Consider the following 14,494-nt stretch of genomic DNA (forward strand, 5'->3'; position numbering starts at 1 on the left):
TAAGCAGTGGTTTGTTCACACCATCTTCAAATTACTCCCAAGAAAAATTCATTAAGACAAAAAAAGATAAAAAAGTTAAGACATTAAGACAAAAAGATAAAAATGTTAAGATTCTCTTTTCCTTAAAGTATTCTGATTTACTACAGATGGATGAAACAGTATACCAAAGGAAACAGAAGATGCATCTAAGGAAGGATGTACAGAGTTTCCACTCTAAACAAACACAATTAATTTTTATATTACTGAAGAATTTCTCCTCATTCAGGCTCACAGTAGAATAACTGAACTTGGCAGATACTTTCTGTGAAATGTCCTGTCTTTACTGAGGCTTTTACATGCTAGCAAGCACAAAAGAAAAAGAAGGAAAGAAGTGAGATATATAAACCTGTATCTTCATTGCAATAAAAATTATTTTTACTCAGCTACAGTATTTTAGTGCTGTACCCTGTACAGTGGTAAGTGAAGAGGCCTGGTGAGTTTAGTACAATGTAAAATCTTAAGAAAGCAAACCACTCTATTTCCTTATTTTGGGGTAGCTGGTTCATATCAACTCCAAGTAGGAGATACATTGTTGGCCTTGCCTGGCTACACTGATACAAAAACTACCTGGGAACTGTCTGCACTAGGACTACCAAAACAAAGCTTCTTAACATATCTTTTATGGTGTTAAAAAATGGAAATTAAAAAAAAAATCTTTGTGGAAGCCTAATACATGCAAGGTTACTAGAAGCCTGCACAGACCTAGGTTGAAGGACATAATCTCTCCAATCTTTGTTTTCTTCCTTTGCTGAACAGGGGCAACAATGCTTTTTTTCTGTGGTATTGAATAATGGCCTTTTCTGCTAGTCCAGAAATAAAAGTGAGTGAAGATAGTCTTTGTATTGATGTGCTGTCTTGTTTATGATAGAAACTACTTTGGTTTTAGATGGGAAGTGTTCTAAAGAAGCTTTTACAACAGGCTCAGAAATATAAAAGCCATTTCGGGATGAGGACCTCTCTATCCTTTATTTTGTTAATTCTTGAAAGAGCTTTTTAAATGTTAGCAGCTACGACTGCCCTCGCTCAACTGATGCTCCCTTGTCAGCAGTCCTTCTGTTGACATCTCTTTGTTTGCTCTCAGCTTGTCTCTCCTTCTTCCCAACCCCTTAAAAGAAAACAAGAGGTTGGAATTGAACTTTTGGCAGACATAGAGCCACTAAAATGCATTGAATAAGTGTGCTGGGCAAGTCAGATTTCAGTAAAAGAGTTTCTTTCCTCACTTTCAGTGATATACACTTTCTTTCCTACACTTTCAGAATATTTTCCCCTCCTCCCCGTGGCACCCTCTATATATTTCAGTAAGCAAAGCTGCTCAGAAAACAGGAAGCACTTTCAGCCTAAATAGGTTGGAAGAGATGAAAAAGTACGGTAATGTCATGTTTCTATTTGATATAAAATAAAGCTTTTTGTCTAAAAAGAATGTAATTTAAACTGTGCACTTAAAGTAGGTGTATGTGTACATATTTGGGTTTTTTCCAAGCTAAAAAAAAGGCATTCATTTCCTTGTTAAGCTTTCTCTCAGACAGGTACTGGCAGCATTCCCTGCCTCATGGTGATAGCTACTTTGAGTCTCAGAAGTTCATTAGTAACAATTAAACATTCTACAGCACTTGAGAAGAGGTTGATCCTGTTTTATAAACCAATGTCAGTGAGCATATTATAAATTACAGTAGTCCAATTACTCTACAGCTAATATTTAGCACTTCTACTTTGCTTTGAACACACACTCTGCAACTGATAATTAATTCTTAATGCTGGCATGCAGATATATTATCCTAATTTCACAGATAAAACAGAAAAGTGAGATAATTTGCCAAAAGCCACTTAGTCTTGAGTGGAGTCAGGACTAACCAGGGAAAGATTCAACCCTGTATCCATGGCTTCCAAGCCAGGGCTGACCACTATCTTGGTCACTATGTGACAGTTGTATAATTGCAGCTCAGTCAATCTCTGCATGGCAAAGACATCCTTACCACATTATACTATAAGAAATTATTTTGGCTGTCAGATCTGGTTCTACTTTAATCTACCCTACCTCTACAGAAAAAGCTAAAACCCAATTAAATAAAAAATAATGAAGAATTTACATCAGTATCTTCACTCATGAAACTGCTTCCACAAGATCCAGTTAGGTGTAACTTTCCTACCCCCATCCCTTTCCATGAAAGGAAATGACATCTCATTATTTCAGTGAGTATAATTTCAGCAGGTTTCAGTTCATTTCACTGCACTTCACCTCATGCCATTCCATCTAATTGTTTTCACTTAATTCCAGAACTTCATTTTTTTTCCTTGACAAGGTTTTGTGTGCCTGAAAGTTTTTATAATGCTTTTTGAACTGCTGAGCTTCAAAACTTGGAAGCTCCTCATTCAAGTGATTCTTCTGGCATGTCCTGTAACAGAGCTGGTGTGTACCTACCCTGCACCCACATGGATGGTTCCCATCCACACATTGCAGCTCACCACAGCAGCAGCAACATATTGAAAAGTCTAAGGGGATAATTGTACGTGACAGCAAATAATTCTGTTACCTTACTTGTCATTTCAGCTCATCTCACTCTTACCTCATTGCCTCTGTTAATGACCAACAAGAAATCCCATTGTTCCTCTCTATTGTTCCTCCCTCTACACAGGCAGCCATTTGCTTGAGGTTCTGTTTCTGCATCACAGCCAGTTTGTGCTTCACAACAAAACCTCACCCCTGTGAATTGAATGTTAACCTCAGGACAGTGTCTTCAAAGAGACTATGGCAAAATCGTGGAAAACTCTCACAAATATTGCCCAGAATCCTTACCTATTGTTTTGTTTGTATTCCAGAACAGCCTCAGAGATTGGAGAGGACATGTTTCTCCTTAGAAACTCAGTGTCCCTTCTTCTGAGAATAATGACATTTCTCTGTTGCTCAAAAGAATGCAGCAAATATAACACTGAATCCCAGCATGACAGGATTTTCAGAACTCCTTTCTTATCATTTATTAGTGTTACTGGAATTATATAAAGCTCATGAGTCACACATCCTCAGACATATCTGTAATATCTGCAGGAAGATAAGCAAAACCTTTACATAACCATTCTGATACTAGAATCCACATTTAGAATCAGCGTTCAGATGACTCCATTTTTAAGTGACCCCACCATAGGTAGATGGCTGCCATTTAATGTTTAGGATATCTTTGTTTGGTGAAGTACCTCTTCCCTGCAAAAACAGAGCGTTTTAAAGAAGGGAGCAATAAACTAAGGGAGAAAAAAAATTGTAAAAGCCTCTCACTAAAATATCAGCACCACATCATTATTCAAAATGTAAACAAAACCAAAATTAACAAGACATTAGTTGGACACAGAAACATTAGTTCATTTCAGTTGTTCCAAAAAAAGACTTGAACTTAACAATAAGCCACAACTAAGACACAGTTATAATAGCTGACTTGAGCAGTCTCTTTTTTTACACCTTTTTTTCAAAGACAAACTTTCTCTGTTTGTCCCACGAGGGAAATATAGCCATGAAGTTAAAATTTCACTCTTGTTTTTTTATTGAGATACAGGTCTTTAGGCTTAATAGCACAGAAACGCTAATAATAACTAAACTTTAAAAAAAATAGAAAAATACAGTTTCACGGGTATTAGATCACCACACTTCTTACTATGTTAAGCAGACTAAGAAGACTGCTAGATATTTACAAAGTAATATAATTTTCTGGTTTTTGTTGTTTTTCTTTTTTGTAATTTTACTCCTCTTGTTAGAAAAAATTGTAAATGCTAAAGTTTAAATTAATCCATTACTACAGTCTCTATATAATAGTCTATAGATTTAAATACATGAGGTTAAAGATGCATATATATGATTCTCTCAGATTAATTATTGTTTCTGTTCATTTATCATTGTTAAACAAGAACCACAGAAGCTGCAGAAAGCAAATGTAACAACTGTGCCTTACTGATTGGTTTTGCACACTGAAGCAGAGCAGTAACACAAACATGAAATAAAACATCAATATCCTAGTGCTATTCCGTATAAACAGCTGTTGAAAATAATTATATTCTACATATCATATCATATTTCATACCTGATATATCATAATCATAGTTTGGGTTGGAATGGATCTAATCTGCTCAAAAAGAGATCTAATTAAGACACTAACTTTAACTCTTTGTCAAAAATAAAATTAAAAAAAAAATCACTCATTTGTTTTGTTTCAAATGTCTCCAGAGATGGAGATCCCTGGGCAGCCTAGTCCAGTGCTCTGCCAACCTCAGTGTAAGGAAATATCTGCTCGTGAAGGAGAACTTTTTGTTTATGGCCATTGCTCCGCGTCCTGCACCACTGCGAAGAGTCTGGTATCATGATAAATGTGGGGACAGTGCCTCAGTTTGTGTTTGGCACACGTGTGGGGGTGATGAACAGCAGTGGCGACAAACAGCCAGAGGCCCTGAGGGGATCATGGAGCTGCGCACACAGCGCTCCACGCGGGGAACACGAGCAGGGACCGGCGGGCACTGAAGCGAGCCGAGCAGCGGGCAGGGTCCCCACTCTCCGCCATCCCCGCTTCCGAGCGCCGAGAGTAGCGGGAAGTGCCGGGACGTGCCGGCGCCCGTGTCCCGGCAGCGCCGCCGCCCGCCCCGAGGCGGGGCCCGGCCCGGCCGTCACGGCCGCGGAGGCCTCTGGGACGCGCAGTCCGCGCCCGCCCGCGCCGCGCCGCCGCCGCCCGCCCGGAACTACCGGTCCCGGCGCGCCCCGCGCCCGCCCCCGCGGGAGCGGCTCCGGCAGGAAGGCGGCAGCGCGGCCCGGTCAGCCAGCCCGGCCATGAGCTCCGCCAGGGAGTCCCAGAGCCACCACGGCCTCAAGCGAGCGGCCTCCCCCGATGTAACCGGGCGCGGGGCGGCGGCGCGGCGGGAGGGGGTTGGCGGCGCGGGGGGCGGCGGCAGGGCCGCGGCTCGGCGGCGGAGCCCCCGGCGGGACGCGGGCAGGCCGCGGCCGCCCGGGCGGGCTGCGGCGGGGCGGAGGGGACGCTCGGGGCGGGCGGGCGCAGTGAGCGTGTGCTCCCGCAGGGCTCCAGCAGCTGGGAAGCGGCCGACCTGGGCAACGAGGAGCGGAAGCAGAAGTTCCTGCGGCTGATGGGCGCCGCGAAGGTGAGGCCGCCGCGCCGCTCGTCGCCCCCACGGGGGCGGGCACGGGGACCGGGGCTCTGCGGGGCGATCTGAGCCAAGCGACAAGAACCCCGAGCTGCCGGGCTTTGGGGCTCTCCTCTGGGAGGATTTGGGGTTCACCGCTGTTGTGGCAGCAGCCGTGTTACACAAAACCGCGCTCGGAAGTTGTCGAGTCCTGCGCCGCAGCTTCATCCCCGCCCCACGCCTTAAATGCTTTCAGACCGGCTCGGGAAATTACTTGTTGACGCTTCCGAGAGCCAGGCCTTGCTACAAATTAACAAACTTACCTACTAGGTCTGTAAATTTCTCTGTCACTGAAAAACTTTTAAAAAGAGTGGTAGTTTAAAGACTAAACCACTAAAGTAGTATACCTAGGGAATATTTTGAAAGAGAAAATACGCTAAAACTAAATTTCTGTCATGCTTCCTGCAAAAAATACTGCAAAACTGGTTAAATGTAATAATGATTCTTTCATGTATAAAATGGTGGTTTAGTATTGCACTTTTACTTACTTTCAAAAAAACCCATTTTTACCTGTAGTCATTTATTTTGCTTGAATACAGTAATTTTGTAAGCTAAAATAGCTAACTGTGTTAAAGAGGTGAAAGTTAGGACTTTGTAGTGGATAGGGATAGTGCCCCATTAAAGCATCCCACTACCACTAATCTGAACGTTTGCTTGGGTACTTAATGCTACTTGCTGTGTAATGCCAGTTCTTCCCTATTGGGACACATTTGCTAATGAGCAACTACTGAGCCAATAAATTAATCATCACTGTGAAGGGCTTACCTGACACTGTGGCTTGTCTGAAGTGGGATCATCCTAAGATGCACGGCCTGAACTGTTGCAGTGTGTCAGAGAAAGGGTAAATGATCAGAACCTGAATACACATCTGTCTAGCATCATGTAGTATAATTTTTGTATCAGTGGCAAGAAACAGGGTGAAATAGAACCATCTCTGAGGTTTGGGAAGAGCAAGGGTCTGTAGTTGCTCGGGTTTCTTTTTCAGAAAATTCAGCAAAAGAAAGATGAAACAAGCTTACCTAGAGGCAGCAGCTGTTAGCTAGGAAAGCTTCCAGTCCTGCAGTTGGGTGGCAGGGTTTGACAGCAAACCTTTTCCATTCAAGATGTCCAGGATGTTGGCAGAGCTGTCAGTGCACCCTAAAGCTCCAAAACAACCTGCCTTTTCTTTTAGAAAGAACATACTGGCCGCCTTGTTATCGGAGACCACAGATCAACCTCTCACTTCAGGACAGGTCAGTTTATCCAACAGCTGATACAAAGTTGGAAATCTAACCCTTATTTAGGAACATTCCAGTGCTCTGAGCTTGGTAGATATGGCAGGGAAGGATTTCAGGATTCGTGGCTGAGCTGCAGATGGGTCAGGCTGTGGATTGTAGAAGTTCCTTATTTCTGTCAGATTACTGACAAATGGTTTCTGTGACTGCACTCACTTGCCTTTTAAAGTCCAGTGTGTGCCAGGATATCCAAACTATGTACATAGAAAAGAACAGGGGTTGATTTGTCCCTGACCTGGTTACCTATTGAATAGAAAGATCTCTGCCCTAAAGCAATGAGGGAAAAGCTGTAAAGCAAAGACGTAAAAGCTGCAAGGTCATCTGCAAGATCAAGGCAATCAGCAATAATTGGGTGTCTTGTAGGACCATGGTAACTCCTTATCATGCTTTCTCAGGAAGTCAAAGTACATGGCACCAAGCTGGGTTGGACTGCACTGCCTGAGAGAAGCCTTGGTAAAGCCTTGTGGAATAGCAGCTGTCAGCACTCCAGAAAACTTTCCCTCATATTACAGAAAACATTCCCTGATGCTCTCCACTGATCATTTTTCACATGATGAAAAACTACCTATGGGCCAAAATAAGCCTGAGGGTTTGTTCCAGGTGTTGCTACTGTTAGCTTACAGAGACTGAGAATCACTCCTTCATACCTGAATTTCTAGAAAGGAAGTGATGCTTCTCCTTGAAGTCATACAGAATCAGTACTCGTTTGTTAATAGCAAGAAGTTAAAATGCTGGTGGTTTTAACACTTCTTTGTTCAACATACAGTTCTTGTCCTTTTACAATAACATACAGCTCTAATTTCCAAATCAGGAAGTGTGGATTTGCAATACAACCTTTCAGCTTCACAGAGATACAAATTAAAAGCTAGTGTTGTAGGCCTCCTGGGGAGAATTAGAGATTCCTACCTTTTCCAAGTACATAGGATCCTTAACTATTTTAGACCACTAACTCAAGTAAATAAAGGGGTTATGGAAGTAGCTCATGAAAATTAAGTTTTTCTGCTAATTGCCAAGGATGGAAAAACACAGAGCTGTAGTAACTGCTCCTTGTAATTTGGAATGCATGAAACAATTTCAGATACATAAACAAGAGTGGTGCTATTGTCCCAAGGCATGATGCTATATCTGAGGGATGATTTCATCACAGTAATCCCATGTTATGTAGTGAAGGTCACAAAGTTTCTCCTTGCTGGGGCATGTTGCAGTATTGGCTGGAAGCACAGAGAACTCACACTGATTACATTTACCTTGTTCTGTAGAACATAACACTGCATAGTGCAACTGTGGAATGTTTCAGGTCTCAGGAACTTCCCAGCCCTCTTTGTATCCAAGCCATCCTGTTTGCACCCTTGGTACTGTTGCTTTAAAGTCTGATGGTTTGTATGCAGGAATACTGCATCCTACTCTAGAATGGTTGCATTTAAACTTCTTGCCTTTGAAAATGTGACTTCCTGTAATTTGGTGTCTTTGTTAATTTGAATAACCATAACCAAAGTACCCTGGACAATGCAGGGGAAGAAGACAAGAAAATGAACGAGGAGTTGGAGACTCAGTACCAGCAGAGCATGGACAGCACCATGTCGGGGCGGAACCGGCGCCACTGTGGGCTCGGCTTCAGTGAGGTACTCAGTTCATTTCCCGATGGTTTGGCTTTCACGTCACTGAGACAAGGTGCTTCTGGGTTTAAAAATCCATGCAGACCTCCATGGTTTGGGTTAAAGGACAAACTTATTGCAGCCACTTGGCTGCTGTTTGTGTACACTGTGGTGTACTCATTTCGGTGCTCATAAATGACAGATGCTTCTCATTGTTTCTCATTGTTCTGAGAAGTGAAGACCTCTGCTCCAGAGCAGTCTGATTAGGGCACAGAGTGACAGATTTAATATATTAAATCAGGGTGTTGCTGAGGAATACATAAGCAGGCAGAATGACCATCTGCATTGTTGTTAGCAGTATCATTGGATTACTTCAGCATTCCTCATGCTGCAGTTTGCTAAGTGTCCTTTCAGAGATCGGTCACAAATGTGAATTCTTGATGGCCTAGCCTTTAGTTCCATTGTGTCACTCTGTGACAAATATTCCAGTATCAATACTGGAATTACTGAACTGATGTGATCTGGAACTTCAGACTCACTGAATGGTGTCTTTAGGATTTCTGCTTTAACTAAATAAACCAGTGGCTGATGAATTCATGTCACAGCTGGTATGATTAACCACTTCAGGGAGTTGCTTTCTGTCTAATAGTTTGTGTCTTATGGGCCTCTTTAGCAACATGACCCATTTTAGTACCAAAATGAAAGAGGCCATTAAGTGAAACAATCTCACTGGGAAATTTTAAAGGCTGCAGTGGAGTTGCCAGGAAATAATATTTTATCTCTCTCATCATCTGAATTTACAGTTTCAGGAAGATGAACAAGAAGAGGAGGCAGCTGGACACTCCTCTGATGAGAGTTCAGATGATTCTGAAAGTGGCTCTGATTCAGAGCAAGAGGAGTCTGCAGAGGAGCTACAAGCTACTGAAAAACATGAGGAAGCTGAGGTTCCAGAAAACAAAAAAGAATCAAAAAGCAACTATAAAATGATGTTTGTGAAAGCCAGTGGTTCATAACTGCAGATGTAACAGCTTTGTATTTAAAGTACAGTAAGCCTTATTGTTACAGTGCAAAGTGGAGGACTGCTACAGCACAGATCTTTGTATTTTGATTTTAAAAAGACCCTGTTAGATGACAAAAAGTAGTATTTGCTTTCTGTTGCCATGGATAACATTTTTATGGGCACAGTGATATTACTGATTTTTGTAAAGTGTATAAAATCCTGGATGGAGAAATAAATTTGTTTTGTTCCTGCCCAATCTTTACAATGTTATCTGAACTATCCCTTCCCTTATTCCATGCCAGATAAGGAAGCTTCATGTTAGTGGTTTATTCAGTTAGTGCCCCAGTCTTGAATTTTTGACTATTAAGATTACATGTGAATTACGTGATGTTGCATTAGTTGTAAAATACCAATATCAGCATTATTCTGTGATGTACTAGAGCTTTAAACAATGATTTTGTCTATAGATGCTAGTGTTGGCAGGGCTGAGGAGAAATTGCTCACTTTTGTGACAGCATTGATCACTGTACCCATCTGAAGTCCTACAGCAGTTGCATAGAGAATATGTTTTAGAAAAGAGTAATACAGCAGAAGGCTCTAATTGCTTCTTTGGCTTTCTAACGAGGGGGAGGAGCTGTAGTTGTTTCTACCTTTCAGTAGAAAAGAGTGATTTTATGAATTACTGGTTCCTGGCTAGAGCACTGAGCTGTTATTAAAAATAACACCTCCCAGAGAAACCAGTTTACTTTGAAAGAGAAAGTATACTTTGATAATGAAAAGGATATACAAATCATTTTAGCTTTTTTAAAATAATAGAATAAAGAGTTAAGTATGCGAGCCCTTCTTCCTTTTCTCCCTGCACCTGCATCACTTGGAGGTCTGAGTCAATTAGCACAAGGCTGTAGCTGTCAAGCCAAGCTGATATGCCTAGAAAGCCAGGAGTTCAGCAACTCCTCCCAGCAAGAATTAAACACATCCATTCCTCTGCAAAGTCATTGCATCCATGTAATGAATAAAATATCAGAGCTTTTTAGACTTTTTTTCCTCTTAGTATGTCAGACAGATCACCTGCCTCTCCTGGCTGGGAGAACAGGACATCTGCCCTGTACCTCTGGTACCTCCACAGCAGTGTTCCAATGGACACTCAGGGTGCTCCTGGACACTCCCTTTCTGTGTACAATTCCTGATGTGCAGACAACATTTCCAAGCCAGTCAGCTAAAGGAAAGCAGCAGTTTGTACTATCATTGCCTAGTTGAATGTAAACATTGCAGCATCAGCTATTGGGGGAGGACTTGGAATAAGTATGGAAAAAATAAAAGTAATATTGTAAATAGAAACCGAGTGTAGATTTTGATTACTGTGTTATACTACATCTGCATTTTATACAAGCTTTTTCACTCATTCCATTTCAAGAACCATATTCCAGCAGCCACTAAAGGTCAATTATTTGTACTTGATTTGCATATTTTTTTTTGTTTTCCCAATACTTCTAATACAAGCAAGCTTCTAATACATAGGGAAAAAAATTAAGTAGCTTGTGCATTGTGAAGAGAGAAAACCTCGCCATGACCTAAGACAGCTGCTCTATCTCTAGGAAAGAGAGTGAGATGCCTCCTTAAGAGATCAGCTGATCACTTTCCTAATAGACCCATTCCAAGTTTTCCTGGTTAGACACTCAAGCTGAACTCGAACCAGCATTTCACTGTTGCAATCCTTGAGCTGTGGCTGCCACTCACCTCTCTGCCTTCTCTGTCCCAACAGTGCTGCTCTCTGAGCTCTCCCACCAGCATGCAGCCATGCAGAGATTCACACTGGGATCTGGAAAGACCCAGGAAAAGCAGATCCAGCTGGCCAGCCCTGCACAGCTCTACTGACAGACAAAATGAGGGGCTCTTCCACTCAGCCTCTTGCCTTCCTGATTAGGCCATCAGTTTCAGTTATAAATAAATAGAACACACAAAGATAAAAAAATAAACTGAAATTAAACTATTCTACACACAGCTCTGAGAGGGGGAAAAAAGAAAAAAAATCAGCAGAACTTCCCCAAAAGTAGAACACCAAATATGAACATCTGATGAGATTTGGGGTAACATCTGTGATGTTGACCTAAGACTCACCTGCTCAAAATAGGAAGAGTTATTTTACACGGTCTTGTCTGTTTCTGCCTAACATTTATAAACATTCTAAGAACTTGCAGACTGATCGATGAAGCCAGCATAAGCTTCTCCCTATGTACCATGAAAGGCTGATTAAGCTCAGTTCGCGCTGTGAACATTTCAATTCAGGAGTCAGTTTTAGCAAATATTTGTTACAACAGTATCAGCAGTACTGGCATGGGTAGGAGCAGGATGGTTTCAGCTCAATGGAGACAGGGAACACAGGAAAAGTCAAAGTCCATGTCTTCATTGACTCCAGCCAGCCCTTTGCTTTTTCAAGTTGGTATGGAAGGAGCTACCAGAGATGACAGCAGAACACATCATAAGCAGACACTAACAAGAAGGGCAAGTGCATTTGTCTATTAAAACAGGACTTGTCCACTGAAACTCCTCAACTCAAAGACCAGTTAATTTCCATCTCAATAGAAAGGCAGAAGTCTGCCTGTTCTACACCTCAGGGAAGGACTGAAGTTAGGCCACAGAGATCTGTCACAGAACAACCATCACATCAGCTAAGTTTTCATCTGTTTCTAAACCACACTGAAAATTTGCTCACACAAAGAGCAATACAGGTGCATTCTCAGCACTTGGCTTTGGAAGACTGAAAGCACCTGAACGAGGTCAAATGCTCTGGTGTGCCTGTTCCCCTTCCATATGCCCTGGAACCAGGAACCCCTCCAGGTGAGCTCCATCATCACAGCCCCAGTGCCCACGGGTCTGGCAGTCACCACAGAGGGTGCTTCTAAGCCAGGTAAAAAGGGATTCTCAGCATCCTACAGGAATTCTCTGAGGCCAAGGAAACCAGATCTGTAAGTTGCCCTGTAGTTTCTTGCAACTGCTTTGCAGTTTACTCTCCCTTTCTTCCTGAAGAGGAGGCTGACAACTTGATTCCTGAAAGCACAATTTATAGGCCAGCTTCAAAGCTATAGGTCCCTCTAAGGCTCTGGTTGGGGAATTCACATCAAAGACGATGTGCACATGTTGTTCTGATGCCAGAGAGGATGGTTGGTAGAAATCTCTGTGGATTTGCTACAGTCCCCAGTACAGGGATTAAATTATGCACTGAGGCTGCCTCTGTAAACTGCAGGAGACAAAGAGAATAAGTGGCAGTGCAATATCTCATAATCAAAGCCTGGCACAGCTCTTTGCATCAGTCTCTTGGAAGCTGTCAGGGGATTAAGAGAAGGGACCATGTGTCAAGGCACCGTCAACTGAAGGGACAGAGCAAAAGTTGGTTTTGTTTGCTTTTAAGCCCATCACCTCTGCACTTTTCCTGAGAAAAATATCTTAGTGCAAGAGGTGTACAGCACTGTGATGGGAGGTGAGTTCCCTTAGTTTTTGCACAGCATTAAAGAAACACAATACTTGGTGATTTAACCCATTTGAGTTAGTTTTGATGTGCAGGTGCAGAAGGAGCTCACAGTTTGTGCTATTATCCATCCAAACCCAGTACCATTTATGGTGTCCATATGAGGATCCAGTGAAGAAAAATTAAAAGGTAAGACTGAAAAGAACTTTAGATGCTGTCTAAGAAAAAAGCACAGCAACTGACAATAGGAAAGACAATTGTGATGCTACCAAAACACTACCCTGATGTCATCATTGATTTTCCTTCATCCACTACTACCATCAACATCCCACTCCCTTGTTTAATTCTTTAACAAGGTATTTTTTGTACTGGGACAAAAAACATTCTCATTTCCCAGCTATTCCTTCTTACCTTCTCCAGTACAATTTAAACCAAGTCCTTTTACAGAAGCATTTTGCTTCTGTCCAAGTCTATGCATTTGAGCTCTTTGCATCTTTTTACTGCCTCTCATTTCCCACCACCAGGCTGCTCTCCACCCTCACCTTCAGCCTCTTACTTACACCTGGCTTGCAGATACATCTCTGCCATTATTTTCTAGAATCTCACTACTCACCTTTGATTTCTTAATCTCTTCCTTCTTTTAGTGCTTCCTTATGCTACAGCTCCTGGTAAGAGGATTCAAGAAAACACCACTGTCCTTCAAGCTTACATCTGGTAACACAATTTCAGCAACAGCTGCTCCAAAAATGCTAATTCTGTTCTCTTTGGAGGCTGTTTTCCATTCTCTGTAAGGCAACCAGGAGCACTGGCATGTAAATAACAAGTCAACAGTGCTCAAATGTGCATATACTTTCTATATCCACTTACTTTTTACACATATTCAAGACTTTCTGGTTTTATTTACTTTATAATTAGCACTTGAAGTTATTCCACCATCTCCCAGCAATTTCACGGCAGCTTTTATAATCTTACCTCCTTCTTACATTTACCTGTAGTTTAACATTCCAAGTGTGGTTGTTGCACAGGATACCTCAACAGACTTGTATTAAAAATGCTCTTTAAAATTCCAGAGCTTTGAACTAAAGAAATATCTCAAGAAGTTTTCATGGAAAGTTCATTGCGGTTGGTTCAATTCAGCTGCAGTTAGATGCACCTTTTCAAATAATGGAAAAAAAAAATGTAAAGGGGTCAGACCCAATCAATACAGTTGTTCAAACAGAATTTCAGGCACTGTGATGTGGGGATTTTTTGTGCTCTTCCTTTGTACTGCTCCACTATGAAGAAAGGTTGCTTTTGGTAGCAGAGCAATAAAATTCGTAGCCTTTTGAATACAGCCAAATAACCAATAGGAATCTTAACCAGGTGTGGAAAATATAGCAATTTTTTCATGTTTTTCTTGTGCATGGCTTTGTTCTTTTTATAACCACGCAGTACATGGGCACACAGACACACACACAGCACAAGCAAACACTTTAAAATACCCACAGACAGACATAAATCAGAGGGGTAACATCACATCCTGCCTTCTGCATCTTCTAACTTTTGACACTAACATTTCTAAAACCAAAACAAAATCTGGTCTTTCCTTCATAGAACATCCAGAAGTTAACTGCTAAGACAACTGGCAAATAGGTGGTTTCCAAGAGGGGAACAGATGCTGATATAAAAACCATATATATATATGTTTTTATGTATATATTTGAAGATCCGGAAGTCAGAGGAGTAAATGGTGCAGGGGGAAAAATAATGGTCTGAAGTACCAGAATGGGTTGGGAGTGCTCTGCCTTCTCAGAACACCAACCCCTCCTCCTCCAAAGGCTGTGGGGTATCCAAACCAACCACCCTGATGGGCTTTAAGAGCTTTTTGAAATAGCAGCATCGTTCAGCAGCTTTTCCTTCCACACCTAAGATATTCTCCAGAAGAGAATGTCTCAGTAGTTTCCTGAAAAAC

General features: G+C 41.9%; 1 protein-coding gene across 1 annotated transcript; it reads left to right on the forward strand.

Annotated features, from left to right (window-relative positions):
* Nucleotides 1-4,768: 4,768 nt before the first annotated feature.
* Nucleotides 4,769-10,415, forward strand: C6H11orf58 (chromosome 6 C11orf58 homolog). The gene is made up of 5 exons (XM_036383944.2): nt 4,769-4,900; nt 5,086-5,166; nt 6,380-6,440; nt 7,995-8,104; nt 8,881-10,415. The coding sequence occupies exons 1-5, from the start codon at nt 4,841-4,843 to the stop codon at nt 9,088-9,090; spliced, it is 522 nt and encodes a 173-aa protein (XP_036239837.1). The 5' UTR covers nt 4,769-4,840; the 3' UTR covers nt 9,091-10,415.
* Nucleotides 10,416-14,494: the final 4,079 nt, after the last annotated feature.

The sequence above is a fragment of the Molothrus ater genome, chromosome 6 (genome assembly GCF_012460135.2).
Source record: "Molothrus ater isolate BHLD 08-10-18 breed brown headed cowbird chromosome 6, BPBGC_Mater_1.1, whole genome shotgun sequence".
Classification (NCBI taxonomy): domain Eukaryota; kingdom Metazoa; phylum Chordata; class Aves; order Passeriformes; family Icteridae; genus Molothrus; species Molothrus ater.

What these genes read in the sequence shown, in the direction of transcription:
- C6H11orf58 (XM_036383944.2), top strand. Translation starts at nt 4,841, where the DNA reads ATGAGCTCCGCCAGGGAGTCCCAGAGCCACCACGGCCTCAAGCGAGCG. An exon ending in AGCGAGCGGCCTCCCCCGAT is followed by an intron (nt 4,901 to 5,085) that starts GTAACCGGGCGC and finishes GTGCTCCCGCAG; the next exon opens with GGCTCCAGCAGCTGGGAAGC. An exon ending in GTGGGCTCGGCTTCAGTGAG is followed by an intron (nt 8,105 to 8,880) that starts GTACTCAGTTCA and finishes CTGAATTTACAG; the next exon opens with TTTCAGGAAGATGAACAAGA.